Source organism: Giraffa tippelskirchi, chromosome 1, assembly GCF_054371585.1.
Source record: "Giraffa tippelskirchi isolate mGirTip1 chromosome 1, T2T-mGirTip1v1.2.pri, whole genome shotgun sequence".
NCBI lineage: Eukaryota > Metazoa > Chordata > Mammalia > Artiodactyla > Giraffidae > Giraffa > Giraffa tippelskirchi.
Genome location: NC_137275.1, coordinates 3,098,367 through 3,117,283, shown reverse-complemented (window position 1 = coordinate 3,117,283; position 18,917 = coordinate 3,098,367). Strand labels below are relative to the sequence as shown.

Genomic DNA, 18,917 nt, shown 5'->3' with positions numbered 1-18,917 from the left:
TGGAAGCACAGTGCTGGTTACTCTGGGGTCTGGCGCCCTCGCCCCCAAGGATCAGTCACTCAGTCGTGCCCAACTCTTTGGGTCCCCATGGATTGTAGCCCACCAGGCTCCTCTGTCCCTGGATTCTCCAGCCAAGAACACTAGAGTGGGCTACCATTCCCATCTCCAGGGGATCTTCCCGACCCAGGGATCGAACCCGAGTCTCCGGCACTGCAGGCACATTCTTTACCATCTGAGTCACCAGGGAAGCCCAAACCCCCAAGTTACCCACAAATAGCACACACATCGTGAAACAGCCCATTCTGCGTGAAGACGTCACTCCTGCTGCCCAGGTCCCGCTGCAACCCCTTTACAGAAAGGGGAGGCCGGGCCCGGGGTCTGTGTCCTCCTCCCTGCCGGTTCACTGAGCAGGTGCTGGTCGGGGGGGTGGGGCACGGCCGGGAGTTGGGGATGCTGAAGCCCAGGAAGGGTGGCCACAGGGGGCTGGGGCGGGGGGAGGAGGCAGGGCCGGCAGGCTGGGGTCCACGGGAGTGGACAAGACCCCAAGCAGAGCACAGCACGGGTGGTGATAGGAGGCTGGGAATGGCTGGCGGGGGCTGCAGGCTCAGAGCAGCATCTGGGGGCACGCAGGGGCATCTGCAGCCATCAGGGGACGGGCTAGAGACCTGCCTCCTCAGCCTCACCCCCCACACCCAAGTGGGCTGTGTTGTGCCGCCTCACAGGCCCAAGGAGGGAGCCCCAAGTCTGCTGCAGAACCGGCTGCTGCTGTCTGATCTTTGCCATAGAGAACAGCACCCACTCAAAGAGGGTGCGCTCCTGCCCCCGTGCCCCACCGCTCCCACCAGGGAGCCCTCGTATACCTCAACTGGTAAAGAATCCACCTGCAATGTGGGAGACCTGGGCTCCATCCCTGGGTTGGGAAGATCCCCTGGAGAAGGAAATGGCTACCCACTCCAGTATTCTGGCCTGGAGAATTCCATGGACTGTAAAGTCCATGGGATCGCAAAGAGACATGACTGAGCGACTTAAAAAAAGGGGGTGGGGGGGCAACACCGGGCCCAAGGAGGAAAATCTGGGTTCTCTGCAAGCGGAGAGAAAAGCGTACTCCTCAGACAGCACAGAGATACGCCCGGGGCGTGAGCAGGTACACAGACCAGCACTAATGTTAACACATCATGGGGATGATTTGGGCACGTCTGAAAAAGGCTTCTGAGAAGAATAATGACAACAAAGTTTGAAAAAACTCAGGTTTATCCCATTTCCACCCATCTTCCAGGAATCAGCCCTTTCATCACCTCCTCCGGGAAGCCTTCCCAGGTTGCCCGCCACGGCTCAGCCCTATGGGCACCACCCTGGCGCTGCTGTGCCCCTGGCAGTTTCCCCTCCATGGCCTCTGGGCTCATCTGTTCCCTCTGACAAGTGCTCAGTAAGCCGCCCAGAAGGAGCGCCCTACGCGGCTCCGGGGCGGGGTCTCACCTCGGTAGAGCAGGGCGGTGTGCTGGCTCAGGGACCACAGGGCGTAGAGGGCGCTGAGCCGCCGGAGCACAGCCCGCAGCGGGGGCGGCACACGGGGCTGGTGCGTGTGCTCGTGGAACCTGCGCACGACCGTGAGCTCCAGGAACGCCAGAGCCAAGGGGCGGCAGTGGTACACCTGCAACAGGGCACGGCGCACGCGTTCGGGAAGGGCACGCCGGGGCCTGTGTGATGGCAGCACCCGGGGAGAGGGCACAGCCAGCCGGGGCTGGGCAGCGCCTCTGGGGAAAGGCCGGCAGGAACACAAGCGCGGTGGCAGCAGCTGCTCTGGACCTCGGGCCCAGCGACCGCGCTCAGCTCAGCGCTGTCTGGGGCCTGCGTGACCCCACGGCTGACACACAGGCGCCATGGGCTCGCCCGGGTCGTCCTGGCATGAGGGACTGGGGCGTCCCCTGGGAGGTGGGCTCCCCGAGGGCACAGGGTCGGTTCTCTTGCACCAGGAACCACAGAGGTTTCCCACACGCTCCCTGGACTCCCCTGAAAGTGACATCAGCCCCTCCCGGGGCCTGGCCACACCCCTGCCCCCCAAGTTTCTCAAGGAGACAGCCCTTCTCTCCCACTCCCATCACGTCCCTAACTAAGGGAAGGGCTCCACGAGGGGCCAGCCGGGTTGCACTCGCGTGTGAGTCCTGATGCTGGCTCAGCTTGTGGAAGCAGGAAGTCACCACGGGTCTTCTGGCCCCAACTTTTTCTCTTTTAACCAATAGCCAACACATCTGCTGCTCATCATTAGCTTTGCTTGTCAGCTTTTCTTTCCCCATCTCTACTTTATCAGTATACTGGGTTTTGTTTTTTTTTAATTAGAACAATTACACATGCATTCCTCATTTGTTATAATGAGCATGTGCTGCTTTTGAAATTAAATAATCCAGCAAGGAGGTGACCCGGGATGGGGGAGGGAAGAGACCCCTACTCAATGCCTGCATGACTTTGCCCCAGAATTCCTTGGTGGCTCAGACAGTCAAGAGTCCACTTGCAATGCAGGAGACCTGGGTTCAATCCTGGGGTCGGGAAGATCCCCTGGAGAGGGGAATGGCTACCACTCCAGTCTTCTTGCCTGGAGAACCCCATGGACAGAGGAGCCTGGCGGGCTACAGTCCACGGGGTCGCAAAGAGTCAGACACGACTGAAGCGACTAAGCATGCACACACATGTCATCCAGAATCCACAGAGCGGGGTTCAGAATACACGCCGGGGAGGCAGGGGGTCGTGGTCGCCAAGGGGGCAGGATTCTGAGCTCAAGCCCTCCTCTTGACTTTCAGGGCAAGCACTGGGTCCTCACTTTCGAGGCCAAGGCTCTCCCAGGGTCTGCCTGAGAACCAGGCACCCTTGGGAGGGAATTCAGGGGAGGATGTTCCCCAGGCCAGTCTGCTGGTCTGATCCGAAGACCCCACTGAGCCTCTGATGCCACCAGGTCACACGGCCTGCGTCCCCGTGTCCTGCCTGCAGGGCCAGCCGGGCCTTCAGAGCAGCGGCCCTCTCGTGCTCACCGTGTCGTGGGCACCCTTGACTCTGGAGGGAGAGAGACACGAAGAGGGAAGGGTGCTCACGGGAGGGAAGCTGACGAAGCTGACAGTGGAGGCGGGCGGGGAGCGCCCCCCGACCCGGGCCAGGCACTAAGCTAAGAGCCCCCCAGGGCATCACCTCGATCCGCCCTGGACCCCGAGGGTGAAACAAGGTCACGCCATCGGCGACTGGTGGAGACACGCTCGAGTGCAGGTAGGCCGGCCCCCGTGGGCGCCCTCAACCACCCCGCGAGCGGGTGCCACCCCCGACGTGCTCACGCGCCATGGGCTCCTCTCCACTTGGGGAGATTCTCCCTGCGAGTCCCAGCCCAGGACCGCGTCCACACTCTGCCCTCCTCTACCCGCTCCTTCTCAACCACGTGGATTTTCTAGAGTCAGTCACACTGTGTTCATCCTATCTTTCCGTGACAGCAGCACACGGGTCAGTTTCGACCACGCTGTTGGCTGGTGCGGGCCTGGAAAGGCGGCCCCACCTCTGACACGGCCACCCTAAAAACGCACCCCGAGTCCCGCTGAGCTCTGAGTCCCCAGTGGGCCTGCTCAGGGCCCGGCCCTCGGAGTCGAGGGGCCAGCTTCCAAATCCACTCGGCTTTTACGAGCGTGTGCACCCGGGCAAGTGGCTCCCATCCCGGGCCCGAGCTTCTTGGTTTGTGAAGAGGCAGCAGGAGGGACCAGCCCGCAGGCGCTGCCGTGAGGAGCGGCAGACGGAACCTCACGTGTGCAGCGCCTGAACGGCGTCCCACGAGCTCCTCTCCTCGGTCTCAGTCCCCGGAATCGGACACGCACAGGCTGCTGTGTCTCCTTCTGGGAGAAGTTCAGAGGAGGCCATCAGCCTGGGGACATGGGCCCTGTGGGTCTGCCCTCCACGACCTCCTTGCCCAGGGCGCCCAGGGTGGCCGCAGGCTCAGGTATAGACCGTGTCCACAGCTGACCCCGAGATGCCCCCAAGCGCAGGCTGGACGGCTCTCCCGGCTTCTCATCGGGCCGCAGCCGCTGTCTGAGACTCTCAGTGAACAGCCGTGGAGAACGTGGTGCATGGGCAGCGCGTGCAGGGCCCGGAAGGTCACAGGGACCCAGGAAGGCAGCGCCTGGAGGGCCTGGAGAGTCACACGGACCCAGGAAGGGGGTGTGTGGAGGGCCTGGAGGGTCACAGGGACCCAGGAAGGGGTGCGTGGAGGGCCTGGAGGGTCACGGGGACCCAGGAAGGGGGCACGTGGAGGGCCTGGAGGGTCACAGGGGCCCAGGAAGGGGCACGTGGAGGGCCTGGAGGGTCACACGGACCCAGGAAGGGGCGCGTGGAGGGCCTGGAGGGTCACAGGGACCCAGGAAGGGGTGCGTGGAGGGCCTGGAGGGTCACAGGGACCCAGGAAGGGGTGTGTGGAGGGCCTGGAGGGTCACACGGACCCAGGAAGGGGTGTGTGGAGGGCCTGGAGAGTCACAGGGACCCAGGAAAGCGGCGCCTGGAGGGCCTGGAGGGTCACATGGACCCAGAAAGGCGGAGCGTGGAGGGTCACAGGGACCCAGGAAGGGGTGCGTGGAGGGCCTGGAGGGTCACAGGGACTCAGGAAGGGGTGTGTGGAGGGCCTGGAGGGTCACAGGGACCCAGGAAGGGGTGTGTGGAGGGCCTGGAGGGTCACAGGGACCCAGGAAGGGGTGTGTGGAGGGCCTGGAGGGTCACACGGACCCAGGAAGGGGGTGCGTGAAGGGCCTGGAGGGTCACAGGGACCCAGGAAGGGGTGTGCGGAGGGCCTGGAGGGTCACACAGACCCAGGAAGGGGGTGCGTGGAGGGCCTGGAGGGTCACAGGGACCCAGGAAGGGGTGCGTGGAGGGCCTGGAGGGTCACAGGGACCCAGGAAGGGGTGTGTGGAGGGCCTGGAGGGTCACACGGACCCAGGAAGGGGTGCGTGGAGGGCCTGGAGGGTCACAGGGACCCAGGAAAGCGGCGCCTGGAGGGCCTGGAGGGTCACATGGACCCAGAAAGGCGGAGCGTGGAGGGTCACAGGGACCCAGGAAGGGGTGCGTGGAGGGCCTGGAGGGTCACAGGGACCCAGGAAGGGGTGTGTGGAGGGCCTGGAGGGTCACAGGGACCCAGGAAGGGGTGTGTGGAGGGCCTGGAGGGTCACACAGACCCAGGAAGGGGGTGCGTGGAGGGCCTGGAGGGTCACAGGGACCCAGGAAGGGGTGTGCGGAGGGCCTGGAGGGTCACACAGACCCAGGAAGGGGTGCGTGGAGGGCCTGGAGGGTCACAGGGACCCAGGAAGGGGTGCGTGGAGGGCCTGGAGGGTCACAAGGACCCAGGAAGGGGGTGCGTGGAGGGCCTGGAGGGTCACAGGGACCCAGGAAGGGGTGCGTGGAGGGCCTGGAGGGTCACAGGGACCCAGGAAGGGGTGTGTGGAGGGCCTGGACGGTCACAGGGACCCAGGAAGGCAGTGTGTGGAGGGTCTGGATGGTCACAGGGACCCAGGAACGCAGCATATGGAGGGTCTGGAGGGTCACAGGGACCCAGGAAGGCAGCCACACCAGGCCACGGGCATGCAGAAGTGTCTGAATGGAGACGCAGCAGGACTCAGATTCCCAGAGCCACAGAGAGTAGACCTGCTCCCTGGCAGCTCCCCATTCCAGACCGGAGGCCCCACTGACTTGGGGGTTCTTCACCAGGCCCACTTTGCCCGCACCTCCGGGGTGCCTGGCACTATCAGGAGATAGTCTGGGGTTGTCACAACACAGGGGTGCTGTCGGCATCTTAGTGAGCAGAGGCCTGGGAGCTGCTGGGCCCCCTGCAATGCACAGGCAGCCCCCCCCAAATCACGCAGCTTCACCATCCATAGGGGTGAGAGCCTCGTTCCAGCTCCTGCGCCCTTGCTTCCCTCCCGAGTCCTCACTCTCTGTGCCCACCATTGACTTCTCCCGGACAGCCTTCCTTGCCATCAGAGAGCCAAGCACAGTATTAACAGACCTGGGCCAGCGCCCATGACTGGTCCTGCCAGGTGCCCGTGCTGGGGCCGTGGTGGGGGGCACAGAACAGAAGCTCTCAGGAGCAGTCCTAGCCCGCACAGCACAAGCTGCTCCATAACCAGTGTTTCTGCCGCTCCGTGATCATCAAGAGCTCTGGAGAGAGGCCGGCAGCTGAACACTGCAGGCCAGGGAGGCCTGCTCCCTTCTCTTTGCACGGGTCCCTCTCTCACGAATCCTCACCCCCATTAAATCTCCAGCTTCGGGAGACATTCCGACCCAGGTATCAATTTCAGGTGCGCTCTGATTTCCAAGTATATTTGCGTTTTAACAAGTTATGAATAAGTGTCAGTCACTCAGTCGTGTCCGAGTCTTTATGTCCCCATGCACTGTAGCCCACCAGGCCCCTCCGTCCATGGAGATTCTCCAGGTCAGAATACTGGAGTGGGTTAGCCATTCCCTTCTCCAGGGGATCTTCTCCACCCAGGAATCGAACCTGGGTCTCCTGCCTTGCAGGCGGATTCTTTACCAACTGAGCCACCAGGAAAGCCTAAGTTACGAATACTTCAGGCAGAGACGGACTCTGAGCTGTCCAAGTCTGGACACTAGCCGCGCAGTGTAGGGGAAAGGGCTGGGCTCAGGGCTCGGCTGGCTCGGGTGGATCGCTGGTCCTGGCAGCAGAGAGCCAGAGAGGACACAGTGGTGCGGGAATCAGGAGCAACTCACGAAAAAGCAAGTTCTGAAACAAACACGTACCTGACAATTGTTTCTGGCTTCGAAGTTGCTCTTCCCTGAGCGTTTCTCTTGATTGAGCCTCTGGTAACTCTCACTGAGCAGGTAGCAGACCAGCCACTCGTATGCCGCCAGCGGGACTGCAAAGTGAGGAACGGAGAGACGTGTGAGTGCAGGGCCTCAACCCTCACGCTGAGTGAGTGAGACGGGTCCGGTTCACAGACTTGGAGCCTGCACCCCGGGGATGAGGGCTGCCCACCCGACTCCCATCCCTTGGTGCTGGTCAGGCTGAGACAGGCAAAGGGGGAGGGCGTTTCCTGGCTCTGCTGTGAGGCCGGCCCTAGTTCTACACGGTTCTAGCAACCAGAGAATCCACAAGGTCATGGAACCACTTCTGGGGTTGTTGCTGTTCAGCCGCTAAGTTGTGTCCGATTCTTTGTGACCCCATGGCTCCTCCACCCCCCCACTGTCTCCTGGAGTTTACCCAAACTTATGTCCATCCAGTCGGTGATGCCATCCAACCATCTCATCCTCTGTCATCCCCTTCTCCCGCTTTCAATCTTTCCCAGCATTAGAGTCTTTTCCAATGAGTCGGCTCTTCGCATCAGGTGGCCAAAGTATGGGAGCTTCAGCTTCAGCATCAGCCCTTCAATGAATACTCAGGGTTGATTTCCTTTAGTACAGACTGGTTGGATCTCCTTGCAGTCCAAGGGACTCTGAAGAGTCTTCTCCAGCACCACAGTTCGAAAGCATCAATTCTTTGACACTCAGCCTTCTTTATGGTCCTTTAGGGGTGACCACCTCATTCATGATGAGGATACACAGTTCGGATGAAGCTTGGACATGCACGGCGTCAGGGAGACTTTCTGGCAGGTGGTGGAGGAGGGGCAGCCTGTTCACCTGGTCGGCCAGGCCCTGAACCTCACATCAGCTCTACTGAGACCTCACCCCCTCCACCCGCTTTTAAGGGGAGAGGACAGGAAGCTGCTGACAGGGATGCGGATGGACTGGGACCAGCTGGAAGGGTCTGGGGGGAGACGCCCATCTTCCCGGCCTGTCCCAGCGCTGTGCCTGCATCTGTGGGTCCTTCTGGCATCACCTCTCCCTGGTTCCGAGGAAGTGGGTGACTCAGGACACCCAGCCCAGCAGGGCTGTTCCTGCCCCCTCCAGTGAGGACTAGGGAACAGGGAGGCGCCCAGGCACATGGCAAGGGAGCAGGGGGGTGGGAGGTAGGGTCTGAGCTGGCAGCGAGGCTCTGGGTCCATGCTCTCATCCCCTACCCAGGCAGAGGGCCCAGGCCTGCGGGACCCACAGCTGCTCTGGGCTCTGGACCCCCAGGATGGACCTGGGTGCACTGGGCCTGGACCCAAAGGCTGGAGGCAGGGGCCCTGGGATTTCCTTCCGTGTGGCACAGCCTGTTCCCTAGGAGGACATCCCGTGGTACCCACTGCTGCAGACCTCCAACCATTTCCTGCTGCCGTATGTGTTAACAAACCTCACAGCACAGCTGAGCACTTCATTAATGAGCAAACGCTCCATCTCAGAGGCCTGAAGAATCGAAGGCTCAGAGGCTGCAAGCAGCCTGACCAGCGCACACAGCACATCTCAGGGAGCCTAGCGAGGCAGGTTGAGGAGTGCAGAACCTGACACAGGGCACCCCTCCCACAGTTCTGCCAGGCATGGTGGCTGGAATGGGCCCCCCAAAGTCATGTCCACGTCCCAACCCCCTGAACCTGTGAGCGTGCTCTCACTTGGGCAAAGGGTCTTTGCAGAGAGGGCACTTCCTCCGAATACCTTATGGGGAAACGGAGGATCAGAGAGGTTAAGCATCTAGCCCAAGGTCACACAGCTCACTCCAGAGCCTGAGTTCTCAGTTTCTCTGAACACATGATGCGACGCAGCCCCACTGCCCTGTGTGTACACACAGCGGTCAGAGTAGCCAACGTACTTAGTGTCAGGGGCTCACTGGTGTCCAGCTCTTTGCGACCCCATAGACTGTAGCCCACCAGGCTCCTCTGTCCATGGGGATTCTCCAGGCAAGAATGCTGCAGCGGGTTGCCATTTCCTTCTCCAGGGGCTCTTCCCAACCCAGAGATTGAACCCCGGTCTTCTGAATTATAGGCAGATTCTTCACCGTCTTAGCCTCCAGGAGAGCCCAGCCAACTCACTGCACTCCAATTATCTAATATTTCTGTGAGGGAGCCAACGAGAGGAGAGAACTGGGTCTCACATGATCACGTGATGTGCGGCTCCCCAGCGCTCAGGCCCATTTGTTAAATGCATCCTGGGCGCACACGCATCCACAGCACATAAATCAGAGGCACCAGGCGGAGAGCTGCCCTGCCCCTCCCGCTCCAAATAAACCTAATTCCTGAAGGGAAAAAAAAATCTCCTGATCTCGCAAACAGGCCTCGCTCAACCCTGGAAAGGTCCCGACTGTCCCGTCCTGCAGAGCCCCAGGGTCACATCACCCGTGGAACTTTTACCAAAGATGCAGCAGAGACAAGGCCCGGCCCCGAGGTCTGGGGTTTAAATGATTGAGCCCCCTGCGGATGAACGGAGGGCCACAAGCTTCGGGCTCCATTCTCCCCGTGGAGAACGCCGTCAGGGTTCCTTCCACGCCAAGCCTCCTCTGCCAGATGAGTTTTGCTTGCGCTCTTCCCGCCAGAAAATGTTTTCACTTGGTTGGAACGAGTGAAAATTAGAGCACTCGCAGGAAAAACAGATGACGCTGCCCTGGCATCCTTCCTGCTGCTGTGCACAAAACAGCTTCTGCATTCATAGCGCCAGTGAGCAGGGCGGGGGCGGAGGGGGGTGAGGGGGACACGGCAGGCCCCATGACATGTCCAAGAGCTGACCGACCATGTGTTTACACTCTGATTTTACCATGGGGGATGGTTTTGAGGGGGGGGAATTCCGGTGGGGTGGATGTTACTAGAATGATGAGGTCATTTCCTGGGCTTCCTGGAGCAATATCTGGGGGCTGCGGAACCATCAGAAAGACCTTTAGGTGTGTCCCAGCGTCCTCCCAGCTCTTAAAAAGAGAGATGAAGAAGGTGCACTGTCAGAAAAGCTGTAACAAAGGGCGGTGAGGGAACTGAAGCAGTGACCAGCAGAAACGCCTCTGGCTGCTACTGTCGATGAAAACGGAGGAGAGACCCCCTGGGAAGAGGGCCCGGCCCGGGTCTGACACTCGCTCTGGCCGCGGATGTGGACTGGATGGCCGAAGCTCCTCTCCTGGAGACCTGGGCGGCGGTGCAGCTTGGCAGGGCCACACACACACACACACACACACACACACCCCACAGCCCACAGCCCACAGGGATGCTGTGATGGGTCACGTGCCCTTCCAGGATGTGGGGGCGGCTCCTTCACCCAGAGGACCGCGGGGGGGCCTGCACACTCTGTGAGCCAGGTGCCCTCCTGCCACGCCAAAGGCTCTTTGCTAACAGTGTTTGGGGGAATGTAACGGCGTCTCGACAACGATTTCTGTGATGAAAACTGCGGCTGGAACACGGTGGGGTGTCTGCATGTTGAGGGCCAGTCCTGAGCCCTGTGCAGAGCCGAGCGCTGTGCTGGGTGCACCCGCATGTCCTCACCTTCGTCCTCACCAGCCAGCAGAGGCGGTGCTGTCCCCATCCAGGGGGGCAGGCGGATGGGGGATGCGCCCTAAATCCCACAGCTGGTGCAGGTACAGGAGTGGGCCCAGCACCCTCGATCTCTGGCAGGTGGGCTGCCTTTCCAGCTCCTGGATGACTGGCCAGAGGGTCAGCTTCTGCCCGCCTATGGGAGCGGGGGGGAACATATGCCTGAGGGTCAGGTGGGACCACAGAGAGGGCCCCGAGGTGCTTGGCAACAGGAGTTCCGGGCGGCAGAGGGTCACATGCTCACTGAAACCCATGAAGCAGGCAGTGAGGACTTCATAAGGCTCCGCTGTGGTGTGAAGCTGCTATTGTGGACACAGGATTTGACAGAAAGACGCATGGGCCCTTGGGGGAGGAAGGTGCATCCTTCAGGCGTCATTAACATGCGGTAGGAAGGGGAGGGGCTATAACCAACCCTGCTCTTTCTGTGACGTCTCTCCTTGACCACTCACTGTGAAGCCGGGGGACGGGGGCGGGTGGAAGCCGGGACTCCAGGGAGCGGGGAGCAAGCTCCCTTCTCTCCATTGTTGGCGTCAGCACCTGATTCAGTGCCAGACACAGGGAGATGTCCGTGGATGAATCATCAATGGATGAATGAAGTGGCAAAGCAACAGGCTGCTTCCCACCGGGCATGGCGCACCTGGAGACAGGGAAGGGCATGCATTTACCTGAGGAGTCCAACAAGTCCTCGGGGCTGGAGCCCTCAAACCTCCTGCCAAGGATGTCTGGATAGGCGTCCAGAAAGTCCACAGTCTTCAGGGGGCTCTTGATGCGGGCACCACCTAGGAGCATAGCCGGTGACTCTAGGGAGAGCTAAGGAACCCCACCCCAGGGCATGTCTGGCAGACGAATCCCCCCACCGCCACCTGCCCCAGCCCATCACTTCAGAAGCTAGTCCAGCCCCATTTGATTGCATGTTTCCTTCCTGCAAACACAGAGTCCATCCTGACAGAAGAGCTGCCTCAGGGGGCCCTGGGAACCCCCTCACCCCGCAGGGCTGCAGGGGTGCCAGCCGCCTCACCTTGGTCCCGGCGAGCCAGCAGGCCAAGCAGGTAGTTGCTGGTCTGCTGCAGCAGGACGTTATTGTCACCTTCGTACGTGCAGTTGGGGTCGTTGTCGTCTCTGAGGTCACCCAGACGGTTCACTGCAAGGGGGCCCCGGTGTGCTCATCACTGGGGGCGCGGGCGGGAGAGATGCCCCCACCCCCTGCCATCTGGGACTCTGAGGTCAGGTCCCAGGCCCAGCCTGACTGAACGAAGCACTTCCTACCCTCTCCAGGTCCAGCTCTGCCCCCAGTCAGCGGTATGTCCTCTCCATCTGGCTGCTCCCTCTTCAAGGACACACTGGGAACACCCGCAAGGCTCCCGGGAAGCCCTGCGCTGCCCTCAGGAAGCATCCCCTGCCACCAGCATCCCCATCACCACCGTGAGTCTCACGGATTGCCTGGCAAAGCTCCCTCCAGGGGAGCCACTGGCAGAGTGGACTACCTGGGCGGGTGCCCTTCTTTCTCGTACAACTAAAGGCACTCTTCTCTTTACACGAGACATCTCAAATGTCTGAAGACAGTGCTTCTTTTACTCTTGCCTTTCCTACCAGTGAAATAACCCAATTCCTTCACAGATTTCATAAAAGATTCTTCCCAGACCCTCCCCACCTGGGTCTCCAGCATATTAATAGAATGTTCTCCAGATGTGAGGCTGAGATGGGAGAATGGGTAGTACCCTCAACTTCTCACACCCACATACTACTGTGAACAGCCCACGAGGCTGTAAAGGTGCTCTGTAGCAGACACGAGGCTTGTGGTCACCTACAACACCCTGATCGTCTTCCCCTGACTTGCTGCCCCGTGCCACAGTTACAGCACTGAACGTGAAGATCTCAGAGCAATCTTAGAGAGATGACTAGAAACTGATATTCAAATCTAGGTAAAGGGCTTTACATTTATCCCTGAGTTTGGCCTCACTGGCTTCAGCCCAGAAGGAATTATGTGATGACACTTGATTTGGTCATTTCTGCTGTCTGCGGGCTGCATGATTCAAGCTCCTCATTCTAAACTATTTATAGCATCTCTATGAGCTATAACAACAAACAAAAACTACAAAGAACACTACAGAGAAGACAAAACCACGGGTGAGTAACTTCTGTGGCGCCATGGTTACCCACACGTCAGTAACGCAGAGAGCGGAGAAGTCGAGGCCCCCCCGCCTGCCCCCCACCACATGAGGCGTAACCGGGGCACATCTTCACCGAAAGCACACAGCTATCTACAGAGTGTCGTCGAGATGCTCAGACTCAACCGGTGCCTAAAAGGTGCCTAAAAGGAATAAACCGTCTGGAAGGTCTCTGCCAATTCTACTGCCGTCTTGTCTGAGTCACCAGATTTTACCCATCGGTGGCTGAAGAACAGCACATGGGAAGTTAGGCAGGTATAAGGATGACTATGATAATAGTGGGCTTTTCTGATGGCTCAAACGGAAAAGAATCCGCCTGCCATGCCGGAGACCCGGGTTTGATCCTTGTGTCGGGAAAACCCCCTGGAGAAGGGCATGGCTACCCACTCCAGTATTCTTGCCTGGAGAATCCCATGGACAGAGGAGCCTGGCGGGCTACAGTCTAAAGAGTTGGACACGACTGAGAGACTAACACTTTCACTTTTATAATAACAGTAATAGATCAGAGTAACTGGGCACAGGCCACCTGCCCCACGTTGTGCCAAACCCTTCAAGTGGGTCCACTCACTCTCTTGCTGCAAGAACCCCTGTCGTGCCACGCTATCCTCAGCCCCGTCGTACGGAGAAGAGCACCAAGGAGCAGCGCACGGGGTCAGCTCGCCCTTGGCTACGCAACCAGCCCCCGGCAGAGACGGAGCCCGGATCTGGGCCTGGCCTGTCGGTCACCTGCTCTGTGCACCACCCATCAGCTGCTCAAACAGCCACCGTGCCAACAGAAGTGAACGCTAAGTCTCAGAGTGTCTCATCAGAACAAAGCGTGGTGCCAGGGTACTGCCAAGTCATTAACCAGAAAGTTCCAACCCAGATGAACGGATGATAAGCTCCCTTCCGTTCCGGTTTTCAGTCTCCATGCTGCCTTGTGACCCCCGGGTTTCGGCCAAGGAGCATCAGGTGGCAGGGAACCGAGGGATGAGACGAGGGCAGGGCCCGGCCAAGCTGCTCTGGAAAGTTCCAGACGGTAAATGTTTTAGGCTCTGCCGAGACGTCTCAGCTCTGTGGGGGGAGCAGGAACACGGCCACAGGACGTGTGTAAACAAATGGTCACAGCCGTGTGCCAATAAATCATTATTTACAAAAATCTTTATCCATGGAAATAGCCTTCGGCCCGCAGGCTGTCGTGTGCTGATCCCTGGCCATGTACTGACCCCTGTTGGTCATGCGCTGACCCCTGGCCGTGTGCTGATCCCAGTCTTGCGCTGACCCCTGGCCGTGTGCTGATCCCAGTCATGTGCTGACCCCTGGCCGTGTGCTGATCCCAGTCGTGCACTGACCTCTGGTCGTGCGCTGACCCCTAGTCGGGTGCTGATTCCAGTCGTGTGCTGACCCCTGGCCATGTGCTGATCCCAGTCGTGCACTGACCCCTGGTCGTGCGCTGACCCCTAGTCGGGTGCTGATTCCAGTCGTGTGCTGACCCCTGGCCGTGTGCTGATCCCAGTTGTGCACTGACCCCTGGTTGTGTGCTGAGCCCTGGTCGGGTATGAGTCGCACGGTAGGGATAAGGACAGAAACCAGCCCACGTGTCTCTGAAACCTACTGGCCAGGTAGCCGTGTCCTCCACATGCCTCGCGGCACTCCTGGATCCCCCGCTGGGCCGTCCAGGAGGCCAGGGGCTTGCCAGCCGACGACAAGGCGTGGATCTCACGTCCCAGCTCTGCCTTGGGAGGGAGAGAAGCCAACAAGATCAGGGGAAGAGAGGCTCCAACCCTGGAGGTCAGGGGACAGTCCAAGCTCAGCCTCAAAGACCTACGCCCCCTCCAGTCTGATCCCAGGTGCCCGACAACTACAACAGGAGGAAACCCAGTTTTAGCTTAAGAAACAGGATTCACCTACGCATGGATACCCTGCGGTCTAGTCACACAACTTCCTAGCACTGAAGATAAACAACCACGGCTGCTCAGCGGGTAGACCCTGGTAGGGAGGCTGATCGCGGAAGAACATACGTCATGACTCAGTTTACATGAAGTTCACAGCACGAACCTGAGAGATGGCTGTTCAAGCTCCAGCCATTCACAGGAGACAAAGAAGAAACCCAAGGGTGGGAGGCGGTGCTGACACGCTGGCCCCAGGGGAGAGGGTGGGGGGCAGCCCCAGGGGGCTGCAAAGCCCTGGCCATTCAGGACCCCGCCCTGTGCAGGCCCCGCTTAGGGTCCCTAGCTGTAACGCATCTAGTAAATATTCTTTTACTTCAACCTGATCATTAGTAACAACAATTACAAGAAAGACACACCGACACACACACCTGCTAAATGAGGTGATGTGCTTTTCCAGCATTTTCAGCTTCACAGAAGCACTACCTTGTAACCCATGCCTGGGTTGAACTACTTTTTCTGAGCTTCAGAGGAAAAAAAAATAGACCATGGTGACACTTGAAAACATTATTAACAGGACAATTCCACTGTCAGCTGGCAAAACTTCAGTGACTCATGTTTGGGGGGAAAAAAACATGCATTAGCTCCACATTCCTGATGAAACGGTCCTCGGGGTCACGTCAGCCTGACTGCGTGGCTGTGCACCCTGCCAGCCCCCCACCCCTTCACCCTCTGCCTCTTGACGCCTGGGTGTCTATGCTGGATATTCCAAAATGTGCTAATTTGATACAGGCTTTTCAGGGCGTGGTCTGTAAGCCCGCTCTCTGTAGCATTTCTGATGAGTTTTCAGACGCACTTGCGCTGTGCATTTTCCCTCTGTCCAGGAGGCAGCGTGAAGCAGAAAAAACTCAACACGTGAGGCGTCCACACACGGAAATTAGCAGAAGACCCTTTCTGTGCACAGGGGCTGATCTCAGCGGGTCTGCACGCTCGCGTCTGGCACAAAGCCGCGCCTGTCAGCTCACATCCAGTCAGCTGGACGCAGACCTTTGTGGGGTTGTTTACGAAAGGATCAGAACCGTGAAATCCACGGAGGGGGCCGGTAATGTGGATTTTGCAAAAGCATCCTGTTCTCCAGAGGAGAACAACAGCTGAACTCACAGACGGGAACCAGGAGCAGTGTCAGCACGTCCTTGAGAACGGAGGATGCAGACACATGCCAACTAGGCCCCCATCCCCGCGTCGGGCTCCGGGAGGACACGGCCCAGGGGTCGTCAGACGAGCCTGCACCATCCCTGCAGATCCACACACCCAGGCTGTTTTGAAAGAAAGGCTGAGGCTGCCCTGTTCAACCCCAGTGAGATCTAAATGAGGATGAACACTGCAGAGGAAAAGCAGGGGGCCCTCACCTGCCTGATGCTTCGGTCTTTCCTCAGGAGGTCTTGCTGAAGCTCCCCCAGATCCAGGAAGAGCGATCTGGAAAAGTGGTCCAAGGCGTAGGCGGCAGCCAGGTACGGAAGTAAGCGCCATTGCTGAAATGGACAAATCCCCGCCTGAACACCCCCACGTCCTCCGCAGCGCCGCCGGCAGGTGACGGGGTGAGGGCAGCAGGAACCCACCCCACAGTCCCCACGTTAGTGCACAAGGCCCTGAACCTCTCTCGGACCCCCCAACCCCCCTCACCATGACATCTGCCCCCTGATGCCCTTCCAGCACAGCCGGGTCTTCCCGGCCACCCCGACCAGGCCTGCTCAGGGAGAAGCGCCCACGGGCAGTGCCCTGCACTGCCCTCTCCACTGTCCTGGCCACGCGATCCCTCAGCCAGAGTGAATGCTGAACCGTAATACGAGGGACCTGAGATGGCCAGGTCACTGTGCCCGAGCATGGGGCCGACCTGGCCAAGCCTTGCCCTTTGTGACTCTGGGAGGAATAAAGTGACTGCCCCCAAGCCAGCAGGGGAAACGGGCTCCCGGAGGCCAAGGGAGCACGTCCATTTCACCAGCGCGTGTCCGCTGTTGCGTGGATAGAGCGGGGGAGGCTGAGAGGACCCGGAAGACAGTCACCACCACCGCAATCCCTGCGTGCGGTCTCCGTGCCGACGCCCTAACGTGGCTAATCCTTGCAACCACCCACAGAGGGGTGTGATCACCGCTCCCAACGTGCAAAGGGGAAAACTAGAGCACAGAGAGGCTCAGTGCCTCGCCCAAGGGCGCACAGCAGGGCGGGTGGACCTGGGGCCGGAAGCCCACGCGTGGGACTCGGGTGGGCTCTGACCACTGAGGCCAGGCTTCAAGCCCAGGCGGGGGGGGCGCACGGTGACCTCATGAGGACCACGGGGTCCAGCGGTGCAGTGGACGCTGCGTGCCAGCCAGGCACAACGAGGCACGAGGCTCTTCCTCACTTGCTCGTTTGGTATTAAACCAGGTTCGCGGTCCTACCAAGGCTTAAACAAATTCGATCCAGTTACCATTTCCTGAAACTCTCACTCAAACACGCCTTTGCTCACGCATCGCTGGGCCCAAGACCGGGTCTCGGTCTAGCTGCTGCCTCTGGGGCCCCACCTGTGACCTGGGGACCACCACCAGCCCACCTGGTGCGCAGGGCAGCTGCGTGGTGGGCATGGAAGGGCTGGGGATGCAGAGACGCTGGTGGGGGCGCCGTGTGATCAAATGCCACCCTTGCCCCCACCCCGGCCAGGCACCCAGGTGATGCTTGGCTTGGGGTGCACCCCTGCCGTCTGGGGCTGCCTCGACCTCGGAGGACCTGGAGGGGGAGCGTCCCCTCTGCTAAAGGATGTCACCATGAACGCCGCTGCACACTCAGCCACTGCGTCCCGGGATGAACGGGATGTCTGGGCGCGGCCTGGACGTGCAGGGCCCCGTAGACGGGGTGAGCGTGCACGCTGCCCCCTCCACCTCACCAGAGCGCCTCCTCCAGGCCCCTCATTTCTTTTCAACTAAAGACCATCGTGGAGACCATCTGTGGCCCCCGAGGCCACACTCCTTCCCTGGGATTGGCGTCACTCTCTAACTCCAGAAGAGGCCCGCTCAGCTCCCCGTGACCCTGCTGCAGAGACCGGAGAGCGGCAGTGTGTTTGCACATGGACAGGAAGACAGTGAACCCACGCCCGCAGACGCCGTACCTGCATCGGGTACTCCAGCACCGGAACTTCCTCCTTGTCCGTCGGCCCAAACTGACGCCTGGTGGCCGAGAAACGCAGAGCGATGGACACGGCCAGCTTCAGGTTCACGACGGACATGCCCACGATGGTGACCCGGCCGGACGACAGGCTGCCCAGGGACTCGCTGAAGCGCTGCCCCACGTCCTGCGGGAGGAGAGCAGGTGGCAGCAGACCCAGGACCTGCGGGCCACCTGGGGAATGGGCACAGGGGTGGAGGGGCGCTCCTTCCTCGTTCAACACTCCAGGCCCAGCCCCCAGGGCACCCCAGACACAGGCCCCCGGAGCCAGGAGGGCTGAGTGGCAGGGGAGGCCGGTGTGCCCATCACAGGACGGTACGGGGGACACCAGCCCACAGGAGGAAGGGACCCCGGACAGCCACACCATCTGTGCAGACCTACGAGCTGCCACCTGGAGGCAGGGAGCCCTGCTCCCGACCTCACCAAGGACCAGACACAGCTGTGCCGAGAGTGAGGCGGGAGGCAAGGGCGGAGAACGCAGCTGACGCCGATGTCTTGTTCATAATAAGGGCGCCCTCCCCCACCCCCGGGATTCCTGCCTCCCCATCAAGCCATCATCCCAAGGGCTGTGATGGCCGTTGGAGCGGTCATCCGTTGTTCTCTGTGATCTTTTGTTGTTGCTATTGTTCAGTCGCTCAGTTGTGTCCGACTCTTTGTGACCCCATGGACGGCAGCACGCCAGGCCTCCCTGTCCATCACCAACTCCCGGAGCTTGTTCAAACTCACGTCCATCGAGTGGGTGATGCCATCCAACATCTCATCCTCTGTCGGCCCCTTTTCCTCTTGCCCTCAATCTTTCCCAGCATCAGGGTTTAAAACCAGTAATTGTCCGTGTGCATCTATTTTCAATCTGTTGTAAGTTTCAAGGTGCTTACCATGGTCCCTAGCAGCAGCTTGGCTTTCAGGCCTATCGGCGGCGCCTGGGTCCATCGGCCTGGCAGTCTCACCAAACGACGTGATCACGTGCACCTCCCGCACCCCCTGCTGCTTCTCCGACTTCATTTATTTTATTATTCAGGCTCTTCTTCCAAAACTGTGTCCACTCTGGTGTTTGTGCGGCAGCCTTCCAAGCCCCTGGCCATGGATATTTACTATGTTCTCACGCACGAATGATGGCTTAGCTGCGTTTAGAAAAAGCACGTGTACGGTTGTTCTCCCTCCGTGGTGAGAAACATCCTTTCCCTGACTGCTTTCGGTCAGCGTCATGCTGGGAAAATCGGAGGCAAAGGGGCTCTGATCCCGCGGGAGCCGCTCTGCCTCCTGTCCGGGGAGGGCTCGGGGTCTTCTCTCTG

At 59.9% G+C, this 18,917-nt stretch overlaps 1 protein-coding gene across 2 annotated transcripts in view; it reads right to left on the bottom strand.

The window, feature by feature from the left end:
- Window positions 1-18,917, bottom strand: part of ACOX3 (acyl-CoA oxidase 3, pristanoyl) — a 49,854-nt gene that overhangs the window by 6,021 nt on the left and 24,916 nt on the right. Inside the window, exons 9-15 of one of the 2 annotated variants that reach the window (XM_081580677.1) lie at window positions 17,570-17,752; window positions 15,837-15,959; window positions 14,154-14,274; window positions 11,410-11,532; window positions 11,057-11,170; window positions 6,769-6,884; window positions 1,477-1,651 (exon numbers count right to left, since the gene is read on the bottom strand). In XM_081580677.1, the coding sequence (XP_081436803.1) occupies window positions 1,477-1,651; window positions 6,769-6,884; window positions 11,057-11,170; window positions 11,410-11,532; window positions 14,154-14,274; window positions 15,837-15,959; window positions 17,570-17,752 (955 nt within the window). The remainder of the gene's footprint in view (window positions 1-1,476; window positions 1,652-6,768; window positions 6,885-11,056; window positions 11,171-11,409; window positions 11,533-14,153; window positions 14,275-15,836; window positions 15,960-17,569; window positions 17,753-18,917) is intronic. The other variant, XR_014079723.1, reaches the window with a different exon arrangement.